Source organism: Marmota marmota, unplaced genomic scaffold (genome assembly GCF_001458135.2).
Source record: "Marmota marmota marmota unplaced genomic scaffold, marMar, whole genome shotgun sequence".
NCBI lineage: Eukaryota > Metazoa > Chordata > Mammalia > Rodentia > Sciuridae > Marmota > Marmota marmota.
The window spans coordinates 3,807,540-3,824,261 of NW_025999961.1; the positions used below are offsets into that span (position 1 = coordinate 3,807,540).

Genomic DNA, 16,722 nt, shown 5'->3' on the forward strand with positions numbered 1-16,722 from the left:
ATGACTGAAGTTGCCAAAGTCTGAATCCACATAAACAGACTGGCACTCTAATTTACAATTCTTTTCTAAGCGAAAATAAAGCACTGGCAACCAGATTATAAATCACCCTGTCAGTCACCTGATTGTGGTTTTCCTTTGGTAGGAGAAGTTTTCAAAGGCTCTTTTTCCTTCTCTTTTTCCGCCTCAGGAGGAGGTGGGGGAGGAGGCGGGGGTGGAGGCTCTGCCTGGGCAGCTGCTGCTTTTTTCTCAGCTTCCTTTTCTTCTAATTTCTTTTCAACTTCAAAAAGACGATAAGAATGAACCTTCATTAGGGATTCCAGACACTCACTATTTCACTTGAACTAAGAGAAACTGAAATTAATATGAAATTACACTTAACGATTTAAGGTCAATTTGTGTCTTAGGGCTCTCTCTCAATCATCCAGTCCTGAAAGCCAAGATTTTAGTCTTTCATTACCTGGTCACAAATATGGTTTTCTCTTGCCTTTTGATGGGGTTTGAAGTGGTAGAGGTGGTGATGATGGAGGTGGTGAGGGTGATGGGGTGTGCATGCGTGCGTGCGTGCGTGCATGCGTGTGTGTGTGTGTGTGTGTGCACATGCATGTACACAGAGCAGCTAAAAGGTTTGTTGAATAGGTGCCAAATGGAAATGTAACAAAGCAGAACTAGTTAATAAAAAGGAATGAAAAAATAAAGAGCTATCTCACAGTTTCTAGTGGAAAAACAAGGTAAAAGAGGCATAAAAAGAGGGTTAAAAGCAATGTGATAGAAGAGGTGGGGGTTGGGAGGAAATGGAAGAGGAAAATAATGTGTGGAAATGCATATCAAGTGTTTAGAACACTGCATGGTGCATACATCCTGAATTAAAACTTAGCTATTAATTCATATAAATTCATTCATGTCATGATTTTCTTTTTTTTTGGATAGTGTCTCACTATGTTGCCCAGCTGGTGATCTTGAACTCCAAGGCTCTTACGATCTTCCTGCCTTGGCCTCCCAAGTAGCTGGAACTACAGGCATGTGCCACCGTGCCCAGCCATGCAAAGGCTATTTATTGAATCTATATTATCTCTCAAAGAAAAGCAAGGGCTATAACTCTAAAATAATCTGACTATTAAGTACTATTACAAACAACACTAAGCACAGGTCTGGTTGCTGGAGATACAACAGTAAAACAGAAAATCAAAGCCCTGGTGAATTTTGTGTTCTGGTGGTAGTAGGCAAACCATCAACATGATGAATAATTTAATTTATACAAAAGGTTGAAAGGTAATATCCCCTAGGAAGAAAAGGAACTGAAGAGAGGAAGGTGGGTCAGGAGTGTGCTGTAGGATGTTGTTTTAAGTTTTACATAGGGTGCTAAGCTGGGTGGGTCCACTGCTAAGCTAACATTAGAGTAATATATGAAGAAAGTCATGAAATGACTTGTAGATACATGATGGAGGAGTGTTCTAGAGAAGAGGAGACGAGCCAGCCAGCCTGGGTGCTTTGAGGACTGGAACGTGGCTGGCCAGGTCTTTCCAGGTTCCCAGCATTGCTGTGGCCCTCTGCCTGTCATGATGCAGTTCACCCTTCCTGGCACACCCCACTGACCACCTCAGGCTCTGCAACCCTCCAGACCACAGGTGCCCACTCTGAGACCACTGGTCCACTGGTGAGGAATCCCTGACTATAAAAGTAATGCATAATTACTGTTTTAAAACCCAAGAATTTAGAAAAATATGTAGAAAGGGGATTGTCTGTGAAATCTTCCACTTAACAATATATTATGGTCATTTTTTTCATGTTGAAATATATACAGAAGCACCACAATTTATTTTATTTTTAACTTAATCAGGGTGTTTAATATAGAGCACTAGACTAGGTAAGCACCTATTGATTTAATAATAAAATATTTGCTATATAGTTATTAGTAATTAACTAATTAACCTGTAAACCCTACATTGATAGTTGCCCCTGTTAATGCCATCAGTGGTCTGATTACATTACAGAATTTAACATTTTAGGAAAATGCTAACTTTGGAACTGATGGCTGGCAAAAGCAAATGGATTCTAGCCTGCAGCTTTGAGCCTTTACAGGGTGGATTAATGTTGGTTTGGCTTCCCCACCAAGACCTCCAAGAGGGGCTGTGGAAGCTGTCCTCCCACCTCTCAGTCTGGTGTCTGTCACATTCTAAGCCTCTCAAAATACTCTATGGATTTGTTTTTGTTTTGATGGAAAGCCTCTCCCTGGTGTGTGTTTGTGAGCAGATGTAGGAGCTTCTAAGTCTGAGTCCCTGTTTCCCCATGGTGGCAGGGGCTTATGCTGATGCACTGCTTTGGTGTCAGTTCACTGATACATTATGATAGTTAGGTCATAGTCAAAGGACAGGAGTAAGTAAAACTACTAAGGCAACTTCAGAATCCTTCTGATCTTATTAACTTTGACCATTTATTATTACACCAAAACAATGTGGTTGCTATATAATTAGGGGCAATTGATATAAAAAATATTTTTTATCAAATCATTTTTCAAAGGTAAAATTCCAACGGAAGTGTTGCATTGAACTGAGTTAAAACCTCTTTCAAATAAGTTCCATTAATATATGAAAAGGTAATGGGAAATTTTTATTGGTTGAATGAAGGAGGAAGAAAGTCTAGATGGGTTAATGTAAGGGCAATATACCACAGAAGACAGCTAATAAAGAAGAAATTAATAATCAATAAATTCATACCAAAATAAACACATTTGGGGGAGCTAAGCACCTACTACTTCCATCCTAAAAAGAGAATTCACATACTGTTACCTTATAATGCTGAAGTTTAACAAATTTAAATATTTACTCTTCTCTATAGCATCATTAATTTTTAACTTTTATTTACAGAAATTTAATTGACAAATAAGATTATATATATTCAAAGAATACAATATGACTAGCATCCTTAATTTTAAGTCTGCTATTTCTTGTTTTTAAAATGAAAACAATACTGTCAGCAAAATGATCTCTTGGATTACATTAATTTTAATGGAAGAGAACTAGTTTATTCAAACACATATGCAGCAGAAAACTAAAGTTAGAGGCAGAATACATTTGTAGAGAGTAAAACCCAAAAACAAGAGAAAACTTTGCAATTATACCCTTGTTTCTTCTTAAACTCATGAAAACCACTTATTTAAGTTACATAAAGAAATGTAAATACCTTTGTTCCTTTTTTTCACAATTTCAGTTGACAAAATGTCTTTCAGTTTTTGATATAAAGATTCCTTATCTATTTCAGCATTAACTTTTATCAAAACATTTTCTGTCTCTGAAAACCATTGCTCCAACAAAGGCCAATTGTCCAAGAAGCTTGTGATTCTGCAAAATCAAAATTTTATATGAATATATTGAAATATCTGAGTAAAGAAACAATAATTATGATATTATGATTTATTCGACATGCATAATGAAAATACAGACTACTAATATAGTAATCTTATATATAATCTTATATATAGTAATCTTCTATGAACCTTGTTATGGTTTGGATGTGAAGTTTCCCCCAATGACTCATGTATCGAAATTTCTGGTTCCCAGTGCAGTAGAATTCAGGGGTGAGCTTTGGGGAAGTGATTGGACCATTAGGCCACTAACCTCACCAAAGGCTTAATCTATCATAGTGAAGTGGACTATGTAGGAGGTGGGGAAAACTATCGGCAGTGAGGCCCAACTAGAGGGATGTCCTGTAGGGGTATATCTTCTCCCCAGCCTCTTCCTCTCTCGGGCTTTCTGCATCCTGGCTGCCATGAGCTGAACAGCTTTCCTCTGCCATGCCTTTCTGCCAAGGATATGAGACCAATCAACCATAAACTGAAACCTCTGAGACCTTAATCCCAAATAGATCTTTTGCCCTTCCAAGTTGTTTATGTCAGATATTTTGGTCACAGCAAGGGGAAGGCGACTAACAAATCTGAAAAAACACAACTTTGAGAAATATATAGGGAATAGAATATTATTGAATTTAGATTAAAGAAATTATTCAATACCATTAAGACATATTTTGAGATACATATAAGAATAAAAGAAGATTTGAAAATGTCACCAATTCAGGAAATCTTTAGTGTACTTTAGTTCTCTATTTTAAAATCTAAGAAACATCATCTGCATTAATGAAGAGCGACACTGAGTATTCTTATGATGGTAGTCATAGCCTGATCCATCCATGACATCTAATGTTTTTCTTAGAGATTGAAAGTGAAGAGGCCTTTGAGTAGGTATAGATGGTTCAGACTTATTTTCTTTCCTCAAAAGTATTCTTGGAATTATTCTTGAAACTTTTTTTATTCCCAGACAGGATATAGCCTTAATATATGGCTTAAATTACTCTTCTCTGGCTCACTTCATATTTTTAGACTTCTCAATATTTTATAAAATTATCTTTTTGTCCAAATTTTTCCAAAGTAAAATTGTACATAACCAGAAGAATGTCACCAACTTCTTTTAGCAAAACAGAAGTGCCCTTAGAACTACACTCTGTAGTCTGATACCTAGCTCTTTGAAGTTCCATGATCTTCAGTGGAATTTCCTTAATGGGTTAGGATGAGTTCTATATAATTAACTTATAAGTTCATGTAACCACTCTGTGAAATGTTGCCTATTGAATTCTTTTCTCAGAGTATAATGACTTAGGCTCTGAATATAAAATCTACCACATAAACATTTCACTCAACACTAAAACCACTTAGTTTTATTTTACCTGTAAAAAACTGAATGCCAGCTTGCATGACTAAGGCCCTGGGTTCGATCCCCAGCACAAAAAAAAAAAAAAAAAAAAATTGAAAGAAAGAAATGAAAACTGAATGCCAGGAAATAATTATTTTTTCTACATGTGATGATTTCAAAGTGGGTAATTGTCAGTCTGTTCAAAGGGCAAGGAACAATAAGCAGGGCATTTAGTTTAAAACGAACCTATGTTGTATCTGGTCCTTTAAGTTCTGGTTCACATCCTTATCTTGGTTTTCAGCAGCTCTGGGTTGACCAATATCTTTGTGAGTAGTTTCATGTGCAAATTCTTCAGCTATGATATAAAAATAATTACATAATTTTCTAAACCAGTCAAGTTGCTACTTACGCTAAAATATACTAGTGCAAGATGTCAATTGATATGGTCCAGTCTTTGGTCCAATATTGCTTAAAAAATGTTTAATAAAATGTTGAAAGAATACAGTTTTGGAATGAGAATTCAAATTGTTCTTGGAAATTGGAGAAAATGGGGTAAGACATTAAAAAGGAGCTATAGTTTCAAAGTAGAGGATCTTAGAATTGACTATTGATAAGAATTCTGAATATCCTAAATTAAGGCAGATGATAGGAGGAAAACATGAAAGGAGTTTATTTTAACCCACAGCTTCAAGCTAAACCTAAAAAGAAGAAAACAAATGATCTGTGTTCCTTCACTGCATGTTGAAAATTAACCATCAAGACCACAACACATTCTGCTTTTAAAACCAATCAAGCAGCAGCAAGACCTCTTTTTGGATTATCCTCTGATCCCAGCACTTTGCCCCTTCCCATTATCCTACTTCTCTTATCTGTAGTCAATGTAGGTACATTAGTAAATGACTTATGATTCTTCTCCCATAAAATTTCATTATAAAGTACTCTGGCTCCTTGCATTCCTTGGCTATTTGGCAAGTGCTATCTGCCCATGCTGTAAGTAGTTTAGGGGATCTGTCCCAGGATGAGTCCTTTTAATTTGGCTGAGGATCTGTAACAGCTTAATAAACCTTTTATTTCAGAGATATCTTTCTCTCAAAAAAAGGTCTGATTTAATATTATGAACAGGTGAGGAGGAAAACTGATGATGGGTCATGAGGGATGACAAACTTGGAATAAAGAAAAATCAATGCTATGAAGTAAAAATTAAGAATGAAATAACAAGATAGCCATAAAGTTAAATACACATAGAATTATTTTTGACATTATATTACAACACCATAGAATAAATAATGTTTTTTTTCCTAGATTCATGAGTTCCTTCTCTTTAATAGACATAAAAAATAGATCACAGGGACAAAAAAACAAAACAGCCTCAACATCTCTTATTGCGTCCAGTTCTGGATAAACGGCACAAAATTCAGGACACTCATAATATTAGAATAATTGGAAATGATAAAGAGAAAAGAAAGCCTTGAACTAGATTAAAAAGAATTAGAGATACTCAAAGCAAGAGAGCACTGAAGGATGAATTTATGACATTCAAGAAAATGAAGGACCTTCACAAGTACAGTAATCAGTTGTTCCCCTTCTATATTCATGATAGAACAAGATGAATTGGATTTAGAATACAGGATAATGTGCATGCATTTTTTTTGGCTATTTATAAAACCCACTACATCTAAAGACAGGAAAGAAAGCCTGGAACTACATTAAAATAAATTAGAATTACTCAAAGCAAAAAAGCACTGAAGAGTAAATTAATAGCATTCAAGATAATCAAGGGCCATCACAGGGTATAGCAATCAGTTGTTCCCCTTCTACAGAATGGGTGATTGAAGAAAATTGTGGGATCTCTTCTTAGGAGATGTTATCATGCACCATCTCATGGTCACTATTTCATATTTGCCAAATGGATTCATTCCTCTCTCTGCCAACACTGCCCAGTCATTGCCCAGTCTCTTCTTTCTTCTTCCAGCACCCATTACCATTGCCACTGTAATTCCTACCACAAACTCTGGTTTGAACAACACTCTTGTGTAACTGCTAAATCTTTCCAACAGCATCTGGTTCCTGAATTCCTATATTTTCCTCCCAAATTGGCTGGTGTCTTTATTTTTTAGAAAGCCTAAACTGCACAATTGAACACTTCAACTTCTCTCCCCATCTAACCACTCCAATTTCTGTGTTCCTCTGCTATACCAGGCTTAGATGATGTTCCCCTCTCTTCCCCTACGTAGATTGGGGACATCTATGGTAGACTTCTAGGAAAATTATACATAACTATAACGAATACATAACTGATTCCCTGCCTCAAAAAATCATCTGAGGTCTTTCATATATATGCACCCTTTCCTAAAGTAAAGAGAGAGAAGGAGGGAGACCAAAAACAAACTACCATGTCACCATGCTTTCTTTCCAGATGAGCTTCTTTGGTAGTTATCTCCACCCACACACTCTACTTACACACCTCCTATTTGTGCCTCAGCCTGCTGAAATCCATTACCACCCCCATCCCCGCTATTGCCAATGAGATAGTTCTCATTCTAGCCATCTAAAATGTCAAAGCCAGTGGACATGTTTCAGTCTTTATCTTATTTGATTTCTCTGTAGCATAAATAGGTAGAATTTAGCACACAGTTAGTTCTTAAATGCTCTTAAACATACTATGTTATTTTGTATTCACAGCAAAACCTGTAAAGCAAGATTTGGGTTCTCTAATTGTCCCCAAACTGCATAAATTTGTATGTAGTAGAAAAGGAATTTGATTCTAGTCATTTTGATTCCAGATTTTGGATTTTTTAATTTTAATACTCTTCATTCAATTGTATCTGCCAAAAAAAAAAAAAAAGAATCTATACATAAATAAAGAGTTTGATGAATTCCAGAAACTGAAAGTAGTCAGTATCCAGAGCAAGAAACAAACAATATCATCCCTGGAAGCCCCTCATGTCTCATTTCAGTCACCATTGGATACAAAGGATGAGCCTGACTTTCTACTACCTGTCACCAAGTGTTGTACACTGCTTCCCTTCTCAGACTCATGATCCAGGGCCAGAAGCACTGGCTGAACAGCCTGAGCAGCCTTTAGCTCTTCATTTCTGACACCATTCTCTTAATGGTGTCTATCTCTCTCCTTAGGTCCTTCTGGTCTTCTGCCTGTTGGCTTTGGTTTGGACCATTGCTCTCTGCCCAGCCCTAGCTGGATTGATGCTCTGCAGTCCACCTGGCTTTGGTATAATGTGCGTCTCTGTGATGTTGTTCTTCAGGCTTCTCCAAGGACCCCAAGCATTGCAAGACGGCACACTGCACTGGATCCTAGTGACTGGGTTCCTACACCCTGGCTCAGGCTGGTCTGGGAGGGAGTTTGAACAATACCTGTTTTGAAAATCTGTCTTCTTTTCTTGGGAGACAGTATGCTCCCTGACTTGCTTTCCCTCTAGCTGTTGCTTCTAGATAGTCTTCCTCTGTTCTCCACGTTAAATTATGATGTTTTTGTGTCGGTATGGATCTTTTTCTTATGCATTCTTCCTAGATGATTCTGTTCACCTTAAAATCTTTATACTTCCTTCATGATATCTAGAGCCATTTATAGAATTGTTTTCAGAATATCCTAACTTAATTGTCCCACAGGCATTTCAAGATCAACACAATCCCAAAAGAAATTCTGAGTGTTTTTTTTTTTTTCTATATTATCTAAGTGAATGGTATCACCATTCAAAAATCTGGGCAAACTGGAAACAAAGTCATCCTGGTCTCCCCAAGTTTACTCCCTAAATATCACTTGCATCTGATTGTTCCTCCCTTGCCTCTTGCTGCTGTCTTAATGTATTTGTTACTTTTAAAATGGTAATTTTCTAACTTGTGTAATTGCTTCCAATCTCACTCCTTTTCTGATTCATCATCCACACTGAAGCCAGAACTATCATTATAAAAAGCATATCTAAATGCAATAGACCTGTGTTTAGTGTCATAGGGTGGCTTTACACAGCTTCAGGATAAAGTCTGAACAACTCAGTTTACTGCCAGACTCTGAACTGGTCCCCCACCTACTTTCCAGCAGACCTTGGTGAAGTCTCTCAGTCCTAATGAGGTTCTTGCTGTTCTCTGAATAAACATTTTGTGCTCACTAGCTAAGCTATGCAAATGCTTCCTCTTTAGTTTGCTCCTTGTTTTGGTTGGGCTAACCTCTCCCCATGCTGGGCATCTCTGTTATAGCATATAACAAACCACATTATCTAATTAAGTTTATTTTTCTTCACATTATCCCATAAACAATGGAGAAATGGGGACTAGCCTTTCATTTCTATATGATCAATGCCTGACACCTTATAAATATTAGGTAAATATTTACTATTTACCATTTTAGCCCCCATCAATGTGTCCTAGTGCTGTCCAATAGGAAGAAAACATTCTGTGTCAGTGCTGTCAATCTGGTAGCTACTAGCCACACTGGTTCATAAATTGTGATAGGTGTGACTGAAGACCTGCATTTTTCATTTATTTGTTTAAATTAATGTAAATAGGCACATGTGACTAGTGGCCACCATGCTGGACAGCGCAGCTCTATGCCATAATCCCTTGGTTCCTTGTCTAAAATTTTCACTACACTTTTTGGAGGCGGGACCCATTTTTCCTTTATAGGTCTATCACCAGTGTCTAGCAGTGTCTGGCACTTAGTAAGCGTGGATATAAATTAAATGACTGTGTCAACGAACAAGATACTTTAGAAGAATATCCTTTTATCTGTCTAAAATAGTTTAGGTGGAATCTTGCTTTAGATAAAGGAGAACATTAACAAAAAGATCTTTTAAAAATCATTACAATTTTAAATTCTAAGAAAGAAAAATCTCAAGATGAAATAATAACCTTTTTATACTTTACATATTTGAATATGAAAAGTGCCGATGGATTTTCAAAGTTGTGAACACTGTTGCACAATTTTTTAAAAAATATATATATGTATTTTAGTTGTAGGTAGACACAATACCTTTATTTTATTTATTTTTATGAGGTGCTGAGGATCGAACCCAGTGCCTCACATAAGTTTGGCAAGCACTCTACCACTGAGCCCCAGCTCCAGCCCTGTACACTCAATTTTAAATCAAATGAAAGGAGGCTCTGTGTCAGGCAGCTGCCAGAGTGAGATGCCTGCAGTCAGCCTGCAGTTCTCCTTTAGTTCCAAGCTTGACCTTGGTGCTGAATGCTAACAGTCAAAGTCAGAGGCAAATATGCTCAGCTAGATAAGTCTTTGAAAGACTGAAATGGATTCTTTCTTACAATTGTACTCACTGAATCAGAGAACAAATAAAACCAACAGTTTTGATTGTAAAAAAAAATGTAAAAAAAAAAATAAAGCTAGAGCAAAATAAGAGAAAAAAAGGAAGGGGATCCCATCAAAACAGGAGGGAGATCAGTGAGCCAGAGGAAGGAGATAGAGGGGGTGGGAGGAAGGACAGGAAAAGGGAAGAACTACAGAGTGAAATTTACCAATTTATACCCTGAACATATATAACTGTACCACAGTGAATTCCACCTTTATGTATATCTATAAATCAGCAATTAAAACAAACAATAAATAAATAGAAGGAAGACCAGTAGAGTAGAGGAAGGGAACAGTGGGAGGGAGGAGAGGAGGGAAAGAGGAAGTACTGAGGACTAAAATGGAGCAAGTTACAGTCCATGCCTGTGTGACTATGTCACTGAACCTCAATATGACATTTAACTATAATGCTGTAATAAAATGTTTTAAACGGAGTCTAAAAAATAAAAAGGTGTTGGACTTACCCATAATATCATTCTTGCGACTCAGTGAGAAAGCATCTGAAATATCTAATAATATGACAAAATCAAATGCAGACGGGGGAGGAGGTACTTCTTTGGAAGCTGTAGGATCAACAGCCAGTGTAGATATTTGTGTTTTCTTTGTCTCCTTTTCTATGAGGTTTCTGTTGCAGCCTGTGAGAGTTTCCTCCAGAAGCTGTGCTTGGTTTAATGTCATTGGAAAACCATCAAGGATCCAGCTTTGATCTATAGGTAACTCACTAGATCAAATAGAACAATGCATCAACATTTTGATAGACACAAGTACTTTACAAATAATAATACAATGATCCTTGCTTTTACCTTTCCTTCAATTCCACAATAACCTTCTACTGCAAGGATTTCATTACTTTACAATTGAAAGATTAGGTTTCCTTATGTGCTAGTATCACTCCCTTGCTTAAAGTCCTCCCATGAGACCCTGCTGCCCTCCAAGTCAATTCCAGAGGCCTTAACATGGTACTACTGAAAACCAACTGGCCACAGCTTCACTTCCTCATAACTTCCTATCTTTCACAGTTTTGAAGATTTATTTTAAACACACTCATCTCCTTAATGTTATGTAGGAATTGCATTTTCTAGATTGTGTTCATAGACTCTTCTGCTTTGGCACCTCAATATCCTATCTGTACCATGGATGACAACATCCCTCACAGGATGAGCTAAAAGCGTCCATTTAATAAATCTAGCCCAGAATTCAGCACATACTATTTACACTGTCAACCCGGAGAGTTCTTCCTACCCCTCCAGCTCCTGCGTGGGCATAACAGTGTGATCTCAACTCCTTTACCTCTCATTCATTTCCCCATACAAGAAAAACATTCTCAATTTAGAAAAATTCAAGTGAGTTTTTAAAAATTTTCAATCAGGTTATAAGTTACTGAAGGATAAGAAGCACTTCCTGGATTTTTCCACTCAGCACAATGCCTTCTACAGAGAATTCCAAGAATTATTACTTCAGTTTGCAATTGGAAAATAATGCAAAAATGACATTGACTTCAACTTTCTTCTAAAACCCTAAATTATACAAAATTGAGATTTTGGACTTTGAATTGAAAGGTATGGTTTCATTTCATTCTCTGTTAGAAGTCATATAAATAGTAGAATCCCCGTTCCAGAGGTTTCTAAGTCTGCTTTGGTGCCTGTATGTGATCCTTCTGATCATTTGTCAAGGAAAAAGTACAAAAAACTAAGCTTCAAAGATTTCATTACTTGTTCAAAGGTATAAAACTGCAAATAACCCCGAATCCAGTGATTCTTGCACAGTATCAAACTTCCTTCAAGTTACCATCTGTTTTCCCAAATTAGGTAATGAAGAGCAGGAAAAGACTGCATGTTACTATTCCAGAGTGTGGTAAAACATTTTGCGTTAATTGGATTTATTGATTCATTGGCCTAAGATAGAAACGATGTTTTCCTTGAGTACCTTTTGAGGGCCAGGGTTCCCACCATCTTAGGAGTCTCCTCAGAGAGAGGGGGAGGTCATGGCCACACCATTTCAGCTGTGGAGTGGGGACATCAGATGCTAGGGAGTCAGGAGACCTGGGCTTTGGCTCAGGCTGCATCACTAGCCAGCTGTTTAACTGGAACAGCTTGGTCCCTTTCCTCTCTGTGTTAGCTCAAAGGATTTCAAACTAGTGACCATCCTCTAGAGGGACTGCTGGGACATTGGGCATTGGGATGGTGGTGGGGGTGGAGGATAACAGAGTCATGGCAATGCAGTGTAGGTCCTCTAACCCTACTGAAGCCAAAGATCTGCTTTATGTTTGGTGCTTTCAATTCCATTTTTTTTCGTTGAAAAAAAAATTCCATGGGTAAAATTATGCCAGTTTTAAGAAATCTTTGTGTGTGTGTGTGTGTGTGTGTGTGTGTGTGTGTGGTGGTGGTGGTGGGGTGTACTAGGGATTGAACCCAGGGTGCTTAACTACTGAACCACATCCCAGCCTTTTAATTTTGAGACAGTGTCTTGCTAAGTTGCTTAGGGCCTCGCTAAGTTGCTGAGGGTGGCTTTGAACTTGGCAACACTTCTGCCTCAGCCTTCCAAGTTGCTGGGATTACAGGTCTGTGTGCCACTGTACCCAGCTAAGAAATCTTACAAGTATTAGAATGAGGCCCCTCCAGCCCTGACAGCAGCCCTATGTTCCCATTTATAAATGTATCATATCTGAAGCAACTTAAATCTTCAATGTGGCCTTTTAAGAAAACACTAAGGAGGAGTTTATTCCAGGTACATAGTAAACCTTCTTTAATATCTCCTTCCTTGTTTGTCTTTTTTTTAAAATTTTTTATTGTTGGTTGTTCAAAACATTACATAGTTCTTGATATATCATATTTCACACTTTGATTCAAGTGGGTTATGAACTCCCATTTTTACCCCATATACAGATGCTTCCCACATGGCACAGAGAACTGATTCTATTTCCTCACCTACTCCAAGCTCTCCAACACATTCACAGGAACCTACTGAACTCTTTTTTTTTTCCATGCTGCTTGGCCTTATTTCTTTTTCATATGGATCAACTGAGCTCCACTGGTTTCTTTTAATTTCTCTCTTTTCTGTTTTAACAAGGAAGGGTAAAGAGAAGCATTCCTCCTTAAAAAGGATTATATAGAATCCAAAATGACAAACTAATTTGACATTCTTTTTCTTTATCTTCTCCCACATAGGATCTCTGCACACACAGAAGTGTGTGGATATTCTTCTGGTCAGTGCCCCCACTGCTGTCCTGCCCAGCACTATCTAGTTTTGGATCCCAACTCCTAACCTCTCTTCTTGAAACACAAATTGAGGAAGTGCAGTTACCTGATTTCTTTTCTCCATAGTTTGTCCCTTAGCTTTTTCAATTATCCTGTCTCCTTGATTTCCCCAAAGGTAATAGAATCTGGTCTGTTTTTACATTTAGGTGAAAAAAGTCAAGGTTGATGAGGGGAGGGAGTGAAACTAGGCATGCAAACCTATGTAAATTGACCTTATTGTAAATTTTAAATCACTAGTTATTAAAAGCAAAAAAAAATCTACATTACTGTATTAGTACTGATATATATATTTGTTCAATAAAGAAAATGTTAAATAGATACAAAGGAAAAAGAAAGCAATACATACTTAATAGCATTTACCATGATGTTAACTAGCAATTTGTCCGGAATGCTCTTTCCTTTTTTCAACAACTGCTCTGATTTTGCACCAAGCTGAGCTCGCACAGAGAGCTGTGAAAAGAATCGATGATGGAAAAATACAGCTTATTTAAAAGTCAGATTCAAATTGCTTGGAGGAGAAAGCACTTAAATGGTCATGCTCCCTGAGGAAGACTCTGAGCATTTAACACAATTCTGGAGTCAGGAAAGAATTTAAGGAACATTTGTACATAGAATATGAGACTCTTCTTTTGGGGCTCCCTTCCTTCCATCATATTCCTCTTTAGTATTCAGCTGCTCTGGCATCCTGAACATCCTCCTCCAATACTTTCGATCAGAATGGTAGAGCTCTCTGAGTGAGCACTAGTCATTTCATGCACAGGGGGTGTGCCCTTGGGGGAATCTGCATCTACATAGCTCTTGCCTAGTGAAGTCCTTGTCTTTCACTGCCTGGTTTTTGCTGCTTGCTTGCTGGCTGCTTTGATTTTTTCTGTTTTCCTCTGGTCTGAATATCATTAGCTTTTTTCTTTTGTCCATCATATATAATTACCATTTGTAGGAGGGTTAGTTCAATACAAGCTAAGTGGTATTCCTGAAACAGGGACTTCCCTAGAGTCCATTCTTAACTTAGTCACTAGAATCAGTATTTTATATCAAATGATATTATATCTCTCTCAACATCCTTTCATGCCAAATAGCATGATAATTCCCTGGAAGTCCCCAACTGGCCTGATTCTTGGGCCTTCTCACTCATCTCTCTAATTTCATCGCTAACTACTCTCTTGCCCTCATGGACAGACACCTTCTAACTAATGGCTGTTGTCCAGTGCCCAACAATTCATTGTGCATGGAATCCTTCCCTAGCTCTAGTTGGCTGATTCTCTCACCTCTTTACATTTTCTTGGATGGACTCTTTTTATCAAGGAGACACTCCCAATTTAATGTAATGACCTTCCCTCATTCCCTTGCCCCATGGTACATGCTCCTGATCCCCCTTGCTCTATTTGACCCTAGTGTCCTCTTGGCACTTACTGTGATCTAACATGATATACAGTCCCTTTACTCATAATTTGTGATTTATTTATGACTTATAGTTCTCTGTCCCCTTCTATTAGAATGTGTACTTCATAAGGGCAGGGGACTCTGTCTTTTTTGTTCACTGATATGTCCCAGATACTTAAAAGAGTATGCAGAAAAAAGTGTGCTCTTTGAATTGAACGTGAACTTTGGAGTATTTGTAAATAAATAAATGTAATTATAAAAATAAACTCAGCTTTTATGCTAATTCTTATTGTGAATACACAGATGAAAAATTTAAGGCTCCCATTTATTGCTTTTTCTAAACCCATTAACCACCCCATCAGTTATCATATTTATACTTTGATGCATACCCTTCCATTTTTTTTCTATCTTTAATCAGTTTTAAAATCTAAAATATTTTAATATTGTTTTTTATGATGAAATTGATAATAAAAGTAATCAAGTGATAAAAGTAAAATAAGTGAAATCTCACTTGATTAATCTGGTCATTCTATTTGATGACAAAAAAGCTTCCATAGAAAAGTAATCCATTAATTAAAATATGAGCTTCCATTAGAAACAATATTGAGTGCATTATTGTCAATATTTTTGGGAGGATAAATTAAAAAAATTAGACTTATCAGCAAAGCTAAGGATAAATTCTGGAAAAATCCCTTAAAAGTAAAGAGTGTGCAAGAGGAAATTAAGCCATAAATTAAGTGGTAAAGGAAAATATCCCAAAATAAATTTGTTATAAAACTAAAATTTACAGAAGCTCATGTTTGGGCTGTGGCTGTGGCTGTGGCTTAGTGGTGGTGCACTTGCCTGGCATATGTGAGGTACTGGGTTCAATTCTCAGCACCACAAATATGTAAATAAATAAAGTAAAGGTCTATCAACAACTAAAAATATAAAACTAAAATTTTTTTTAAAAAAAGGAGCACATGTATACTTTATTACCTGGCAAAACTGAATAGGAATTTCCACTACTCATGTAAAGAATACTGAGACTATAAAGAATATCAAGTAAACTCTAGTTAGCTAATGTCTTATCATCAGATTTAACTTAAAACCAAAGAGGAGAACATTACTATTTCACTTCATTTGAAAATACACCAAAAGACCATGAATTATGACACACTTTAATATACCAGTAGAAAAAATTAGATTCTAACACTTACTGTTGAGAAAGTTTTGCTTGAATTTACCTCTTCAGCATTTGGTGTTTTATTAGTATTTGTATCTGGCAAAATAGGAAGAGTAGTTAAGAAAAAACTTCTAGTATTTACATCTAACAACCATCTGAGTGACCCTCTATAGTTTTGGACACAAGAATTTTCAGAGGCAGCTATGCCTGAGATACACAGAGGAAGGATGTAATAGAAAAAACACAGCAAGACTTTTGCTCTCATTGCACACCATTGAACATTCATTTGTCCCAGCATCCCAGACATAATATTTGCCCAGTGTCTTATTTATAGAATGATTTGTATATGTAAAAGATCCTATGTTGTCCCAGTGTCTTATCTGTAGATAATCTATTTTTTTCTAAATTATAATAAGGATATATCAGTTCTAGTTTATGATTCCCAACCTATTTTAATGGACCTGTATCAATTTCATTGAAATACTTGCAGAATTGAAAACTTGGGACTTAAGATTCCTCCCTCCTTCCTTCTCTTCCTTCCTTTCTTTCCTGTATGATCTGAGCTCATAACAATATCATTAGAAATACTTTAACAAAGTTTGAGTTCTCTTCTCAGAAAACAAGCCAACTTTCTTTTAAAACTTTGTTAAAATGCTAATTTATTGCACTTTCCTTTTTCTGGATTATCATGTTATAGGTAATAAACGTGGACAGACAATATAGAAGTTAAAGGGGGTTTTAGTTAAATTATATGGGAAAAATTTTTAGAGTTTATGATTAATTGAACTTTTAATAAAATATATCATAAACTACCTATAGAGGTTTAAAAAAGTCTATTACAATGATCTCTTAAATAAAATAGATGAGCTGGGGCTGCAGATCAGAAGTATAACATTTGCCCAGTTCAGGTGAAGCCCTGGT

General features: G+C 36.7%; 1 protein-coding gene across 1 annotated transcript in view; it reads right to left on the reverse strand.

Annotated features, from left to right (window-relative positions):
• Spef2 (sperm flagellar 2) overlaps positions 1-16,722 on the reverse strand; it is a 165,666-nt gene that overhangs the window by 77,575 nt on the left and 71,369 nt on the right. Inside the window, 6 exon segments of the mRNA XM_048802898.1 lie at positions 119-277; positions 3,181-3,338; positions 4,929-5,037; positions 10,464-10,720; positions 13,603-13,706; positions 15,836-15,897. Coding sequence (XP_048658855.1) covers positions 119-277; positions 3,181-3,338; positions 4,929-5,037; positions 10,464-10,720; positions 13,603-13,706; positions 15,836-15,897 — 849 coding nt within the window.